Source organism: Oncorhynchus mykiss, chromosome 5 (assembly GCF_057628025.1).
Source record: "Oncorhynchus mykiss isolate SJ-2025 chromosome 5, ASM5762802v1, whole genome shotgun sequence".
NCBI lineage: Eukaryota > Metazoa > Chordata > Actinopteri > Salmoniformes > Salmonidae > Oncorhynchus > Oncorhynchus mykiss.
Genome location: NC_143026.1, coordinates 8167008 through 8182500, shown reverse-complemented (window position 1 = coordinate 8182500; position 15493 = coordinate 8167008). Strand labels below are relative to the sequence as shown.

The 15493-nt window shown below is 44.5% G+C and overlaps 1 protein-coding gene across 2 annotated transcripts in view; it reads left to right on the top strand.

Annotated features, from left to right (window-relative positions):
* The window catches only part of fbn2 (fibrillin 2), a 349375-nt gene that overhangs the window by 317121 nt on the left and 16761 nt on the right, over window positions 1-15493 (top strand). For both annotated transcript variants that reach the window (XM_036976697.2, XM_090233643.1), the window contains 7 exons: window positions 4319-4438; window positions 5281-5403; window positions 7992-8123; window positions 11218-11343; window positions 12763-12969; window positions 14363-14488; window positions 14934-15056. In XM_036976697.2, coding sequence (XP_036832592.2) covers window positions 4319-4438; window positions 5281-5403; window positions 7992-8123; window positions 11218-11343; window positions 12763-12969; window positions 14363-14488; window positions 14934-15056 — 957 coding nt within the window. The remainder of the gene's footprint in view (window positions 1-4318; window positions 4439-5280; window positions 5404-7991; window positions 8124-11217; window positions 11344-12762; window positions 12970-14362; window positions 14489-14933; window positions 15057-15493) is intronic.

Sequence of the window (15493 nt, the reverse complement as noted above, 5' to 3'; positions counted from 1 at the left end):
GACCATGTTAGGAGGGGAGCAGAAGGCACTAAACCAATGTGAGACGAGGTGCAGACCATGTTAGGAGGGGAGCAGAAGGCACTAAACCAATGTGAGACGAGATGCAGACCATGTTAGGAGAAAAGCAGAAGGCACTAAACCAATGTGAGACGAGGTGCAGACCATGTTAGGAGAAGAGCAGAAGGCATTAAACCAATGTGAGACGAGGTGCAGACCATATTAGGAGGGGAGCAGAAGGCATTAAACCAATGTGAGATGCAGCCATGTTAGGAGAAGAGCAGAAGGCACTAAACCAATGTGAGACGAGGTGCAGACCATGTTAGGAGGGGAGCAGAAGGCATTAAACCAATGTGAGATGAGATGCAGCCATGTTAGGAGAAGAGCAGAAGGCACTAAACCAATGTGAGATGCAGCCATGTTAGGAGAAGAGCAGAAGGCACTAAACCAATGTGAGACGAGGTGCAGACCATGTTAGGAGAGGAGCAGAAGGCATTAAACCAATGTGAGACGAGGTGCAGACCATGTTAGGAGGGGAGCAGAAGGCACTAAACCAATGTGAGACGAGGTGCAGACCATGTTAGGAGGGGAGCAGAAGGCACTAAACCAATGTGAGACGAGGTGCAGACCATGTTAGGAGAAGAGCAGAAGGCATTAAACCAATGTGAGACGAGGTGCAGCCATGTTAGGAGGGGAGCAGAAGGCATTAAACCAATGTGAGATGCAGCCATGTTAGGAGAAGAGCAGAAGGCACTAAACCAATGTGAGACGAGGTGCAGACCATGTTAGGAGGGGAGCAGAAGGCATTAAACCAATGTGAGATGAGATGCAGCCATGTTAGGAGAAGAGCAGAAGGCACTAAACCAATGTGAGATGCAGCCATGTTAGGAGAAGAGCAGAAGGCACTAAACCAATGTGAGACGAGGTGCAGACCATGTTAGGAGAGGAGCAGAAGGCATTAAACCAATGTGAGATGCAGCCATGTTAGGAGAAGAGCAGAAGGCACTAAACCAATGTGAGACGAGATGCAGCCATGTTAGGAGAAGAGCAGAAGGCACTAAACCAATGTGAGACGAGGTGCAGCCATGTTAGGAGAGGAGCAGAAGGCATTAAACCAATGTGAGGTGCAGCCATGTTAGGAGAGGAGCAGAAGGCATTAAACCAATGTGAGATGCAGCCATGTTAGGAGAAGAGCAGAAGGCACTAAACCAATGTGAGACGAGGTGCAGACCAAAAATAATATGAGCATTAGGAAGAAAAAGGCACAACTTTATTCACGTTACACATTGGCAGCGAAGAGTTGAATTCCAGTGTAGCCTAGTGCATAGTGTCCAGCCTAAATACACTGAACAAAAATATAAACGCAACATGTAAAGTGTTGGCCCCATGTTTCATGAGCCGAAATAACATTTTCCATACGCACAATTTTGTTTACAGCCCTGTTAGTGAGCATTTCTCCTAGGCCAAGATAATCCATCCACCTGACAGGTGTGGCATATCAAGAAGCTGATTAAACAGCATGATCATTACACAGGTGCACCTTGTGCTGGGGACAATAAAAGGCCACTCTAAAATCTGCAGTTTTGTTATACAACACAATGCAACAGATGTCTCAAGTTTTGAGGGAGTGTGCAATTGGCATGCTGATTGCAGGAATGTCCACCAGAGCTGTTGCCAGAAAATCGAATGTTAATTTCTTTACCATAAGCCGCCTCAACAAAATTTTAGAGAATTTGGCCAACCGGCCTCACAACCACAGACCACTTGTAACCACGCCATGGGATCATGTGAGACCAGCCACCTGCACACCCGATAAAACTGTGAGTTTGCGCAACCGAAGAATTTCTACACAAACTGTCAGAAACCGTCTCAGGGAAGCTCAGCTGCGTGCTCATCATCCTCACCAGGGTCTTGACCTGACTGCAGTTCGGCGTCGTAACCGACTTCAGTGGGCAAATGCTCACCTTCAATGTCCACTGGCACGCTGGAGAAGTGTGCTCTTTACAGATGAATCCCGGGTTTCAACTGTACCGGGCAGATGGCAAACATTGAGTATGGCGTCGTGTGGGCGAGTGGTTTGCTGATGTCAACGTTGTGAACAGAGCGCCCCATGGTGGTGGGGTTATGGTATGGGGCAGGCATAAGCTACGGACAACGAACACAAGTGTGTTTTATCGATGGCAATTGGAATGCACAGAGATGGAGTGATGAGATCCTGAGGCCCACTGTTGTGCCATTCATCCTGGTTTCTGATCCACGCCCCTACTTTCATATTATGTCTCTATATTCCCAGTCATGTGAAATCCATAGTTTAGGGCCCAATGAATGTATTTAAATTGACTGATTTCCTTATATGAACTGTAACTCAGTCAAATCTCATAAAATGCTCATATAAGACAGGCTCTACCAGGTGGTGCTCATATAGGACAGGCTCGACCAGGTGGTGCTCATATAAGACAGGCTCTACCAGGTGGTGCTCATATAAGACAGGCTCTACCAGGTGGTGCTCATATAAGACAGGCTCTACCAGGTGGTGCTCATATAGGACAGGCTCTACCAGGTGGTGCTCATATAGGACAGGCTCTACCAGGTGGTGCTCATGTAGGACAGGCTCTACCAGGTGGTGCTCATATAGGACAGGCTCTACCAGGTGGTGCTCATATAAGACAGGCTCTACCAGATGGTACTCATATAAGGCAGGCTCTACCAGGTGGTGCTCATATAGGACAGGCTCTACCAGATGGTGCTCATATAAGACAGGCTCTACCAGATGGTGCTCATATAAGACAGGCTCTACCAGGTGGTGCTCATATAGGACAGGCTCTACCAGGTCAGTGCTCATATAGGACAGGCTCTACCAGATGGTGCTCATATAAGACAGGCTCTACCAGGTGGTGCTCATATAGGACAGGCTCTACCAGGTCAGTGCTCATATAGGACAGGCTCTACCAGGTGGTGCTCATATAGGACAGGCTCTACCGGGTCAGTGCTCATATAAGACAGGCTCTACCAGGTGGTGCTCATATAGGACAGGCTCTACCAGGTGGTGCTCATGTAGGACAGGCTCTACCAGGTGGTGCTCATATAGGACAGGCTTTATCAGGTGGTGCTCATATAAGACAGGCTCTACCAGGTGTTGCTCATATAGGACTGGCTCTATCAGGTGGTGCTCATATAGGACAGGCTCTATCAGGTGGTGCTCATATAGGACAGGCTCTACCGGGTGGTGCTCATATAGGACAGGCTCTACCGGGTCAGTGTTCATATAGGACAGGCTCTACCAGGTCAGTGCTCATATAGGACAGGCTCTACCAGGTGGTGCTCATATAGGACAGGCTCTACCAGGTGGTGCTCATATAAGACAGGCTCTACCAGGTGGTACTCATGTAAGACAGGCTTTATCAGGTGGTGCTCATATAGGACAGGCTCTACCGGGTGGTGCTCATATAGGACAGGCTCTACCAGGTGGTGCTCAAATAAGACAGGCTCTACCAGGTGGTGCTCAAATAAGACAAGCTCTACCAGGTGGTGCTCATATAGGACAGGCTCTACCAGGTGGTGCTCAAATAAGACAGGCTCTACCAGGTGGTGCTCAAATAAGACAGGCTCTACCAGGTGGTGCTCAAATAAGACAAGCTCTACCAGGTGGTGCTCATATAGGACAGGCTCTACCAGGTGGTGCTCATATAGGACAGGCTCTACCAGGTGGTGCTCAAATAAGACAGGCTCTACCAGGTGGTGCTCAAATAAGACAAGCTCTACCAGGTGGTGCTCATATAGGACAGGCTCTACCAGGTGGTGCTCTTATAGGACAGGCTCTACCAGGTGGTGCTCAAATAAGACAGGCTCTACCAGGTGGTGCTCAAATAAGACAGGCTCTACCAGGTGGTGCTCATAGGTGCTCATATAAGACAGGCTCTACCCGGTGGTGCTCATATAGGAGCTATACAGAGGAAACACTCTACTACACCAGAATGCACTGTATCCTCTAACGCCACTAAACCTTGCCATGCCTCCTCTGTACTGTGCCATCTCATAGCATCTCTATACTGAAGAAAACGTATGGAGTTGACCAAACACAAAGGTTCATGCATCTAAATAACAGGTTTCCCAGACACATATTAAACCTAGTATTGGACTGGAAAACATGGTCAATGGAGAATCTCCGTAATATTAATCTGTGTCTGGATAACCGCCCCATAAAGTACAATAAACGTTGGTTTTCTGTGCAATACTGTGATCTGGAAATTCTACTGTAATCTTATACTTGACTAGTCCAGTTACAGTTTGGTTAATTGTCCAACCGTGTGGTCCTGACCAGATGTTGACGAGTGTTTGGTGGGGAACCTATGTGGCAACGGGACGTGCTCTAACGTGATTGGAGGGTTCGAGTGTAACTGTGAGGAGGGCTTTGAGCCAGGCCCCATGATGACCTGTGAAGGTGGGTGGAAGTGGAACCCTACTGGACATGTTGTCAATGTGGTGCAGATTTATTTATTTAATATTGTGTTGCAGTCATTGTATGTGATTCAGTATTTTAAAAATGTTTTGATATACTTTTATTTTCAGAGTTTTAGTATATTGAAAATCGAATAAAATCATAATCTTAACATTGGCAAATGTGTTTAATTGCAAATGGAACATATTAACATTATATTAATCTAGTGTGAAATGTTCAGTAGGAAAGTTAAACCATATGGATATAAATATAAGAATATATAAATATATGAATATATAAATATATTAATATATAAATATGTGCTGGATGTATTGAAGGCAGGATATAAATTTAAATGCAGAAATGTTCTAATGAGACTGATTATTTGCCTGAAGGTTGTGCTGTGTTGTGTGCGTGTGCGTGTGCATGGGATATCGATTTTGACTGCTCGTGTTGTCCTCTCTCTGTCTGTCTGTCTACGTCCCGTTCTCTGGGTCAGACGTCAACGAGTGTGCGATCAGCCCCTTACTGTGTGCATGGGATATTGATTTTGACTGCTCGTGTTGTCCTCTCTCTGTCTGTCTGTCTACGTCCCGTTCTCTGGGTCAGACGTCAACGAGTGTGCGATCAGGCCCCTACTGTGTGCATGGGATATTGATTTTGACTGCTCGTGTTGTCCTCTGTCTGTCTCTCTGTCTGTCTGTCTACGTCCCGTTCTCTGGGTCAGACGTCAACGAGTGTGCGATCAGCCCCTTACTGTGTGCATGGGATATTGATTTTGACTGCTCGTGTTGTCCTCTGTCTGTCTCTCTGTCTGTCTGTCTACGTCCCGTTCTCTGGGTCAGACGTCAACGAGTGTGCGATCAGCCCCTTACTGTGTGCATTCCGTTGCATCAACACCTTCGGAGGATACGAGTGCATGTGTCCCGGTGGCTACACTCTGAGAGAGAACCAGAGGATGTGCCAGGGTGAGATGCACACGCTACACGCTACACGCTCCACACTTACACACATTATTACTCTTTTACCCAATATTGACCCTGAAGGGATAGTTCAACCAAATGACGAGTCACGCTAACTCCCAAAACACACACACACACACACGGACGGACGGACACGCTTACACACTCTTCACACTCTTCACAAACGCTGCTGCTGCTCTGTTTATTATCTATCCTGATTGCCTAGTTACCTTTCTACATGTACATATTACCTCCACTACTTCGTTCCCCTGCACATTGACTTGATACCGGTACTCCTTGTATATAGTTATTTTTTAAAAATATTTATTTCCTTCTTTATTTTTGTATTATTATTTTTTTAATTTATTGTATTGTAGAAACACCGGTATACATACAATAAGTATACCAACAGACAATGATAACATATGCTAGTGGATACAACAAATGACAGATTATACAAAGACCTTAGTCAACACTTTTTTTTTTTTGGTTACTACATGATTCCATACGGGTTATTTCATAGTTTTGATGTCTTCACTATTATTCTACAATGTAGAAAATAGTACAAATAGAGAAAAATCCTTGAATGAGTAGGTGTGTCCACACTTTTGACTGGTACTGTATGTGTCATCAGCCCCGAGGAGAGGGGCTGATTTTTTAAGGTGTTCATTTAGAACAAATGACCTCTTCCAACTATAATAGGGTCATCACATTGTACCCTTTCAGCCTCCACAACTGATTTCACATCCCGCAGATAATACCAACAAACAAACAAAAAAAAAGAGTTGAGGTCACCTCACAGTACTTAGAACTATATACAAAACAACAGCTTTGTTTCCCCATCATTTCTCCCCGTGGGCATATAATATTAAAACAACTCAAGACTATGGTGGGTTTTTACACACATCCAAACCTTTCACAGTAGCTGGACAAAGATCCAATATAAATACCAACGGGAGAATGTCCACTCACCGTTTTACTGCTTTCAAATAGGCCTGTGTTTTTTATGAACATAATCGGAACCACCTTACAGTTAAAATCGTGTTTTCTCGTCTCCAGAAGTTGCATTGCAAGCACGCAACGTGAATCATTCTAATAAGTTCGGTTGTAATAAACTTAAATGAAAAACAAACTGTTTTTTTTTTTTTTTTTTTTTTTTTTTTAGCTAAACAACAAGTAAAATGTAATGAGATGATAAAATCTCCAGAATAAATAAGACTCATGTCGAACCAACCTTTGGTTATAGAATGCTTTAGGGAGGGCTTGAGTTTTTTTACCATATGAAATGGAAAACAGGTTACAGATAACTTCTAAATACAAGGGGTCACCAGTATTCACCGAGGTACTCATCTTCTCGTTTCATGATGGGCACGTAGCCTACTGTACATCATGGAAGGTTTTTTTTTTACAGGTTACAGATAACTTCTAAATACAAGGGGTCACCAGTATTCACCGAGGTACTCATCTTCTCGTTTCATGATGGGCACGTAGCCTACTGTACATCATGGAAGGTTTTTTTTTTACAGGTTACAGATAACTTCTAAATACAAGGGGTCACCAGTATTCACCGAGGTACTCATCTTCTCGTTTCATGATGGGCACGTAGCCTACTGTACATCATGGAAGGTTTTTTTTTTACAGGTTACAGATAACTTCTAAATACAAGGGGTCACCAGTATTCACCGAGGTACTCATCTTCTCGTTTCATGATGGGCACGTAGCCTACTGTACATCATGGAAGGTTTTTTTTCTTCGCATGTCCAAAATGGGATCTGCGCATGGCTAAAATAATGTGGGCCTGTCTACAACGCTTAGATTAAAAGGGAATGTTAGCTCACTGGTTTACTCCACTCAAACTTTAATATTTTAATAAAGCTTTAGTGATTAAGATTGATTTTCCAAGCGGTCTCAGGAGCCAAACCCTTTATCGAAAGTCTTGACTAAATCGCGATTGCATTGGGCAGACAAAGAAAAGCCTTCATCGAGAGGAAGGGATGCTATGCTTGGTTTTTAATCAAACACATTTAGAAAGATTTGTTTTTTATTATATCTAAATAGGAAGTATACAGGCACCAAAAGCACTTTAGGCTACTCTTATTCCATGTTCATATGGGCAGTGTGTGTCACGGCTGGATAGACTGCCTTTCCACTGTCTAAATTCATGCCATAACCCATCTGCGTTACTGCTAAAAAACAGCTTTTGGTTGCTCTTAAGTATCCCCGTCAGCACTGCTGGAAATTAGCACTTTGGATCCTGTTTTTAAGGACACACCTCAAATATTTCCACCTCGCCCATGTGAGCTCAAACCAGCTGATATAAGACAGGTAAATTGCTGCGTTATGGCTTCAAAAATGCCGGTGTGGCAGGTTCTACATGACGAAATTACAAACAAACGTGCGTTTTGACATTAGCTTCGTCTTAACGCCAGCCCGAAAATAGAGCCCATTGGGTGTGAATCGTTTCTGAAGGCACGAGGTACATTTTGTAATTTCGGATGACCGGTAAGTCTACAGACACGGCTGAGAAAAATCGTTCATATTCACTAAAGAACATCTTTCTTCCATACAAAAGTACCGTGCTATCATTTCCCCAGATCTGGATGAGTGTTCCGAGGGGCTCCACGACTGTGAGTCCAGAGGCATGACCTGCAAGAACCTCATCGGCACCTTCATGTGTGTGTGCCCGTCGGGGATGGTGCGGCACCTGGACAACGAAGTGTGCGAGGGTAAGGAAAGGGTCTACAGTACATTGATAGGACTGTTCAACGGTGACGTGTTCCCATTTCACTGTGGTCGTTGATAGGACTGTTCAACAGTGATGTGTTACCATTTCACTGTGGTCGTTGATAGGACTGTTCAACGTGTTCCCATTTCACTGTGGTCGTTGATAGGACTGTTCAACAGTGATGTGTTACCATTTCACTGTGGTCGTTGATAGGACTGTTCAACGTGTTCCCATTTCACTGTGGTCGTTGATAGGACTGTTCAACGTGTTCCCATTTCACTGTGGTCGTTGATAGGACTGTTCAACAGTGACGTGTTACCATTTCACTGTGGTCGTTGATAGGACTGTTCAACAGTGACGTGTTCCCATTTCACTGTGGTCGTTGATAGGACTGTTCAACAGTGACGTGTTACCATTTCACTGTGGTCGTTGATAGGACTGTTCAACAGTGATGTGTTCCCATTTCACTGTGGTCGTTGATAGGACTGTTCAACAGTGATGTGTTCCCATTTCACTGTGGTCGTTGATAGGACTGTTCAACAGTGATGTGTTACCATTTCACTGTGGTCGTTGACAGGACTGTTCAACAGTGACGTGTTCCCATTTCACTGTGGTCGTTGACAGGACTGTTCAACAGTGACGTGTTCCCATTTCACTGTGGTCGTTGATAGGACTGTTCAACAGTGACGTGTTACCATTTCACTGTGGTCGTTGATAGGACTGTTCAACAGTGACGTGTTACCATTTCACTGTGGTCGTTGATAGGACTGTTCAACAGTGATGTGTTCCCATTTCACTGTGGTCGTTGATAGGACTGTTCAACAGTGACGTGTTCCCATTTCACTGTGGTCGTTGATAGGACTGTTCAACAGTGACGTGTTCCCATTTCACTGTGGTCGTTGATAGGACTGTTCAACAGTGATGTGTTCCCATTTCACTGTGGTCGTTGACAGGACTGTTCAACAGTGATGTGTTCCCATTTCACTGTGATCGTTGATAGGACTGTTCAACAGTGATGTGTTCCCATTTCACTGTGGTCGTTGATAGGACTGTTCAACAGTGATGTGTTACCATTTCACTGTGGTCGTTGATAGGACTGTTCAACAGTGACGTGTTACCATTTCACTGTGGTCGTTGACAGGACTGTTCAACAGTGACGTGTTCCCATTTCACTGTGGTCGTTGACAGGACTGTTCAACAGTGATGTGTTACCATTTCACTGTGGTCGTTGATAGGACTGTTCAACAGTGATGTGTTCCCATTTCACTGTGGTCGTTGACAGGACTGTTCAACAGTGATGTGTTACCATTTCACTGTGGTCGTTGATAGGACTGTTCAACAGTGACGTGTTCCCATTTCACTGTGGTCGTTGATAGGACTGTTCAACAGTGACGTGTTCCCATTTCACTGTGGTCGTTGATAGGACTGTTCAACAGTGACGTGTTCCCATTTCACTGTGGTCGTTGATAGGACTGTTCAACGGTGACGTGTTCCCATTTCACTGTGGTCGTTGATAGGACTGTTCAACGTGTTCCCATTTCACTGTGGTCGTTGATAGGACTGTTCAACGTGTTCCCATTTCACTGTGGTCGTTGATAGGACTGTTCAACAGTGATGTGTTCCCATTTCACTGTGGTCGTTGATAGGACTGTTCAACAGTGATGCGTTCCCATTTCACTGTGGTCGTTGATAGGACTGTTCAACAGTGACGTGTTCCCATTTCACTGTGGTCGTTGATAGGACTGTTCAACAGTGACGTGTTCCCATTTCACTGTGGTCGTTGATAGGACTGTTCAACAGTGATGTGTTCCCATTTCACTGTGATCGTTGATAGGACTGTTCAACGTGTTCCCATTTCACTGTGGTCGTTGATAGGACTGTTCAACAGTGATGTGTTCCCATTTCACTGTGGTCGTTGATAGGACTGTTCAACGGTGACGTGTTCCCATTTCACTGTGGTCGTTGATAGGACTGTTCAACAGTGACGTGTTCCCATTTCACTGTGGTCGTTGATAGGACTGTTCAACAGTGATGTGTTCCCATTTCACTGTGGTCGTTGATAGGACTGTTCAACAGTGATGTGTTACCATTTCACTGTGGTCGTTGACAGGACTGTTCAACAGTGATGTGTTAGCATTTCACTGTGGTCGTTGACAGGACTGTTCAAGACTGATCCCACTGGGAACAGATGTCAGTTCAATGTTTCGTTTTTTGATGTAGTACATTTGGTTGAATTTTCAACTAGCGTGAATTCAACGTAAAATCAATGTCATTGGATTTAGGTTAAAAGTTCGGTGAAAAATTTAGCAAATCTAATCAGTTTTCCACGTTGATTCAACGCCATCGCATAGATGGGTTGAAATAATGTGGGAAGAATGTTAATTCAACCAGTTTTTCGCCTAGTGGGATGTGAGATTGCATATTTTTTGGAGGGGAAATGCAAAGTTTGATTTTAAACATTATATCTCCCCTTCTACTACTGAATCTTTAACTTTCTATTTGTCTTTCTCTCTCTCTAACCCCTTTCATCTTTTACTCTCTCTCTCTCTCCATCACATTCTCCCCTCCCCTTGTATCCCTCCCTCTGTCTCTCTCTCTCTCTCCATCACATTCTCCCCTCCCCTTGTATCCCTCCCTCTCTCTCTCTATCACATTCTCCCCTCCCCTTGTATCCCTCCCCCTGTCTCTCTCTCTCTCTATCACATTCTCACCTCCCCTTGTATCTCTCCCTCTGTCTCTCTCTCTCTCCATCACATTCTCACCTCCCCTTGTATCCCTCCCTCTCTCTCTCTATCACATTCTCACCTCCCTTGTATCCCTCCCTCTGTCTCTCTCTCTCTCTATCACATTCTCACCTCCCTTGTATCCCTCCCCTGTCTCTCTTTCTCTCTCTATCACATTCTCACCTCCCTTGTATCCCTCCCCCTGTCTCTCTTTCTCTCTCCATCACATTCTCCCATCCCTTTTATCCCTCCCTCTGTCTCTCTCTAACCCTTTTCATCTTTTACTCTCTCTCTGTCTCTCTCTCCATCACATTCTCACCTCCCTTGTATCCCTCCCTCTGTCTCTCTCTCTTGCTCTGATTCTCCATTCAGATGAGAATGAGTGTCGTAGCAAGCCGGGCATCTGTGAGAATGGTCGTTGTATCAACACGATAGGCAGCTACATATGTGAGTGTGGAGGCGGATATGAGTCTGACTCTACACGGACACAGTGTCTCGGTAAGAATCATACACACTCCTCCGGAACACACTTCTACTGTGTGTGTGTGTGTGTGTGTGCGTGTGTGTGTGTGTGTATGCGTGTGTGTGTGTGTGTATGCGTATGTGTGTGTGTGCGTGTGCGTGTGCGTGTGTCTGACAGTCAGTGTTCTGTACAGTATATGTCTAAAAATGAGCTATAAGTTGTTTATTTAGTTAGTGATACAACAGCCTGCCAAAATAAGAATGACACTTGAGAAACAACTAGAGCAGATTGTAGTCTTCTTATTTTTGTTAGCGCCTGTGCTACATCTGAACGGTTACATTTCCTCTCCTGTATAAATGTCTGTGTTTAAACAAAAAAAATGTAAATGGGGAAAAAAAAAAAAGAGATTTAAAACGCCTGTTCTTTTTTTTTCATGTGTGATGTGTTGAATGACTTGTTTAAATGTCTGTCTGTTCTGTATAGAGCCTGTGTTCTAACGGCAACGCTCCCGGTTGCTCTCAACCACAGTCTTCCCGCACCGGGAAAACAGGTTTCAATCCCCCCACAACGTCCTTTCTGTCTCCCCCACATATCTGTCTCCCCCCTCTGTTTCACAACACCTGCATTGCTTGCTGTTGGCTTGCGGTTTGGGGGTTTTAGGCTGGGTTTCTGTACAGCCCTTTGTGACATCAGCTGATTTAAGAAGGGCTTTATAAATACATTTGATAAGTGCCTCAATAAAGTTTAAAAAAATACCCCAATATATATATATATATATATATATATATATATATATATATATATAAAGAGAGACACTCGTATTAACATCTGCTAACCATGTGTATGTGACCAGTATCATTGTATTTGATTTAGAGTATTTTCACTGAGTATACAAAATATTAAGGACACCTATATTAAAATATTAAGGACACCCCCCCTCTCACAACAGCCTCAATTTGTCGGGGCATGGACTCTACAAGGTGTTGAAAGCGTTCCACAGGAATGCTGGCCCATGTTGACGCCAATGCTTCCCACAGTTTTGCCAAGATGGCTGGATGTCCTTTGGGTGGTGGACCATTCTTTATACACACAGGAAACTGTTGAGCGTGAAAAGCCCAGCAGCGTTGCAGTTCTTGACACACTCATACCGGTGTGCCTGCAACCTACAGTGCTACCATACCCCGTTCAAAGGCACTTACATATTTTGTCTTGCCCATTCACCCTCTGAATGGCTCACATTCACAATCCATGTTTCAATTGTCTCAAGCCTTAAAAATCCTTCTTTAACCCCGTCTCCTCCCCTTCATCTGGAGTCATTCAATGGATTTAACAAGTGCCATCAATAAGGGATCATAGCTTTCACCTGATCAGCCTATGTCATAGAAAGAGGTGTTCTTAATGTTTTGTACACTCAGTGTATAGATGCAGTCTGTCTGTTCTGCCCCTCTCTCTAGACTACAGGGAGGGCTTCTGCTTTACCGAGGTGCTGATGACTATGTGCCAGATGTCTTCCAGCAGCCGGACACCCACCACCAAGTCCCAGTGCTGCTGTGACGGAGGCCGCGGCTGGGGTAACCAGTGTGAGCTCTGTCCCCTGGCTGGCACGGCAGGCTACAGGAAGCTCTGTCCCCACGGCCCGGGATACGCCACCGACGGCATGGGTGAGAGGTCAAAGGGTTTGGAGTTATAGAGCATGAAAAGGGTTGAACAGTGGAAGTGCCTGTAGGCAGAAGTGCCTTGATGATAAGGCTTTAGATACAGGTTAAATGTGTTTGGCTTTCAGTCAGCTGGTCAATAGTTTCTTCTAGGCTTTTTAAATCATTCCAAATAGGCCATTATTCCCTTCCCCTAGGCACTAGTGTAGATCTGAAATGATAGGATAGGTGTAAGCGATATGGCAAAATGCCCATCCGACTATTCAAAAGGCAAGATGTAGCAATTACCACACATAAGTTCAAGGAATGATCCAGTGAAAGGAATGTCACCTCGCCCTAGGCAAGAGGTCAGGACGAGTGTTTCAGTGTTATTTTTAGAGTGTCAACTTGTAATTCATACTAGTTTTTTTCTCTCGGGTTGTCCACTAGAATGCAAGACCAACCTAGCAAACCTAATAAACCCTTGAATTGAATCAAGATTAGTAATCGGAAAACAACAAATTATACATGGGACAAGCCAATTAAATTGACCTTTAAGACGATGGCCACGCAACTTTTTCAGTTGAATTTTTTTTTATTTCTAAATATTTTAAAAAATATATTATTATTATTATTATTTTTTTTTACCCCCCTTTCTCACCAATTTCGTGGGATCCAATTGTTAGTAGCTACTATCTTGTCTCATCGCTACAACTCCCGTACGGGCTCGGGAGAGACGAAGGGAGAGACAACCCAACCAAGCCGCACTGCTTCTTAACACAGCGCCATCCAACCCGGAAGCCAGCCGCACCAATGTGTCGGAGGAAACACCGTGCACCTGGCAACCTTGGTTATCGTGCACTGCGCCCGGCCCGCCTAAATGGTTTTGATTTAGGAAATCTGTTCCTAAGTATTACCACAAATCAATAGAGAAGTGATCATGTCTCAGTGTAATCAAGGTATGACATTATTATGTTATTGTCAAAAACAATATCTGTTTGGGCTTACTTCCACTCAATTTGCAGTGTACAAATGTGTTTCGGGCCCTATGACCATACATTCAGAAAATAATTACCCCATGGCTGAATCTAATTGTCACCCCCTGCTTTAGACTATGTGTAATGGTCCCGTCTTCTCTGAATGGTCCCGTTTTCTCTAAATGGTCACGTCTTCTCTGAATGGCTCTGTGCTCTCTAAATGGTCCCGTCTTCTCTGAATGGTCCCGTCTTCTCTGAATGGTCCCGTATTCTCTGAATGGTCCCGTCTTCTCTGAATGGTCCCGTCTTCTCTGAATGGTCCCGTCTTCTCTGAATGGTCCCGTCTTCTCTGAATGGTCCCGTCTTCTCTGAATGGTCCCGTCTTCTCTGAATGGTCCCATCTTCTCTGAATGGCCCTGTGCTTTCTGTCTTTTGTCCTACAGATATAGACGAGTGTAAGGTAATCCCTGACACGTGTAAGAATGGACGCTGCATCAACACCATGGGATCCTACCGCTGCCACTGCAAACTGGGCTACACCTCCACCATCACTGGAATGGCCTGCGTGGGTAAGGCACATTCCACTGTTACACTTCTATTGGTCAGAACAGTATTATGATGCGACATGGAGTCTAGTGTGAAACCTACTGAGTGGTTGTGATTGAAGCCCATTGTGACTGTTTTTAAAAACCTGGTGAGTGGTTGTGATTGAAGCTCATTGTGACTGTTTTTAAAAACCTGGTGAGTGGTTGTGATTGAAGCCCATTGTGAATGCAACCAAATCTATGATTTGTTGTATCAGCGATTTAGTGCAGGGCGGGAGCAAAATTGCACTCCAATACCAAGGCTGTGTTAGGATACATGGAAAATACATCGTTCTCTCCTTGCCTCTTTGAAGTTGTCACTAATTTGACCATTTCCCCTTTCACCTATCAGATCATAGATAAATGATTACAACAAGGCGCTCAATACCCCTCCCTCCCCTGTTGATCTTCTGTGTTCTCTTCCTGTCAGATCTGGATGAGTGTGTCATGTCCCCCAAGCCGTGTAATTTCATCTGTAAGAACACCGAGGGAAGTTACACTTGCTCCTGTCCCCGTGGTTACGTGCTCCAAGAGGACGGCAGGACCTGCAAAGGTACAGGGAAACTACAGTTCCCATGATGCAAAGCAACAGTCTTTTTTTTTTCTTTCTTCTTTTTTTTTTAGCTCGATGGCTGTCTGCTGGATTTCTAGATTGGATAGGGTTACTTAGCGGTGACTGGTCCTAGATCTGAGTGTTCTGTGCTGCAAACGTCTATGGTCATTGCCACGTCACGACACAACAGATCTAGGACCAGGTTAGAGGTTTTACAGCTCAAACCCAACATCTATCAACTTCATTTCAACGGTACCTGCTGAACTGTGTATGAGACCAATAAACTTAAGATTTTATTCGATTTTTACTAGCTAGCTAAAATGATCTCTTCATTATTAGTGAGTGATTAGTGAGTGCTGTCCACACTAGGAATAGATTAATGAGAGGACAGATGCTGCTCAACAGCCAGTCATCACTGTAGAGTTGATTGTCCTGTA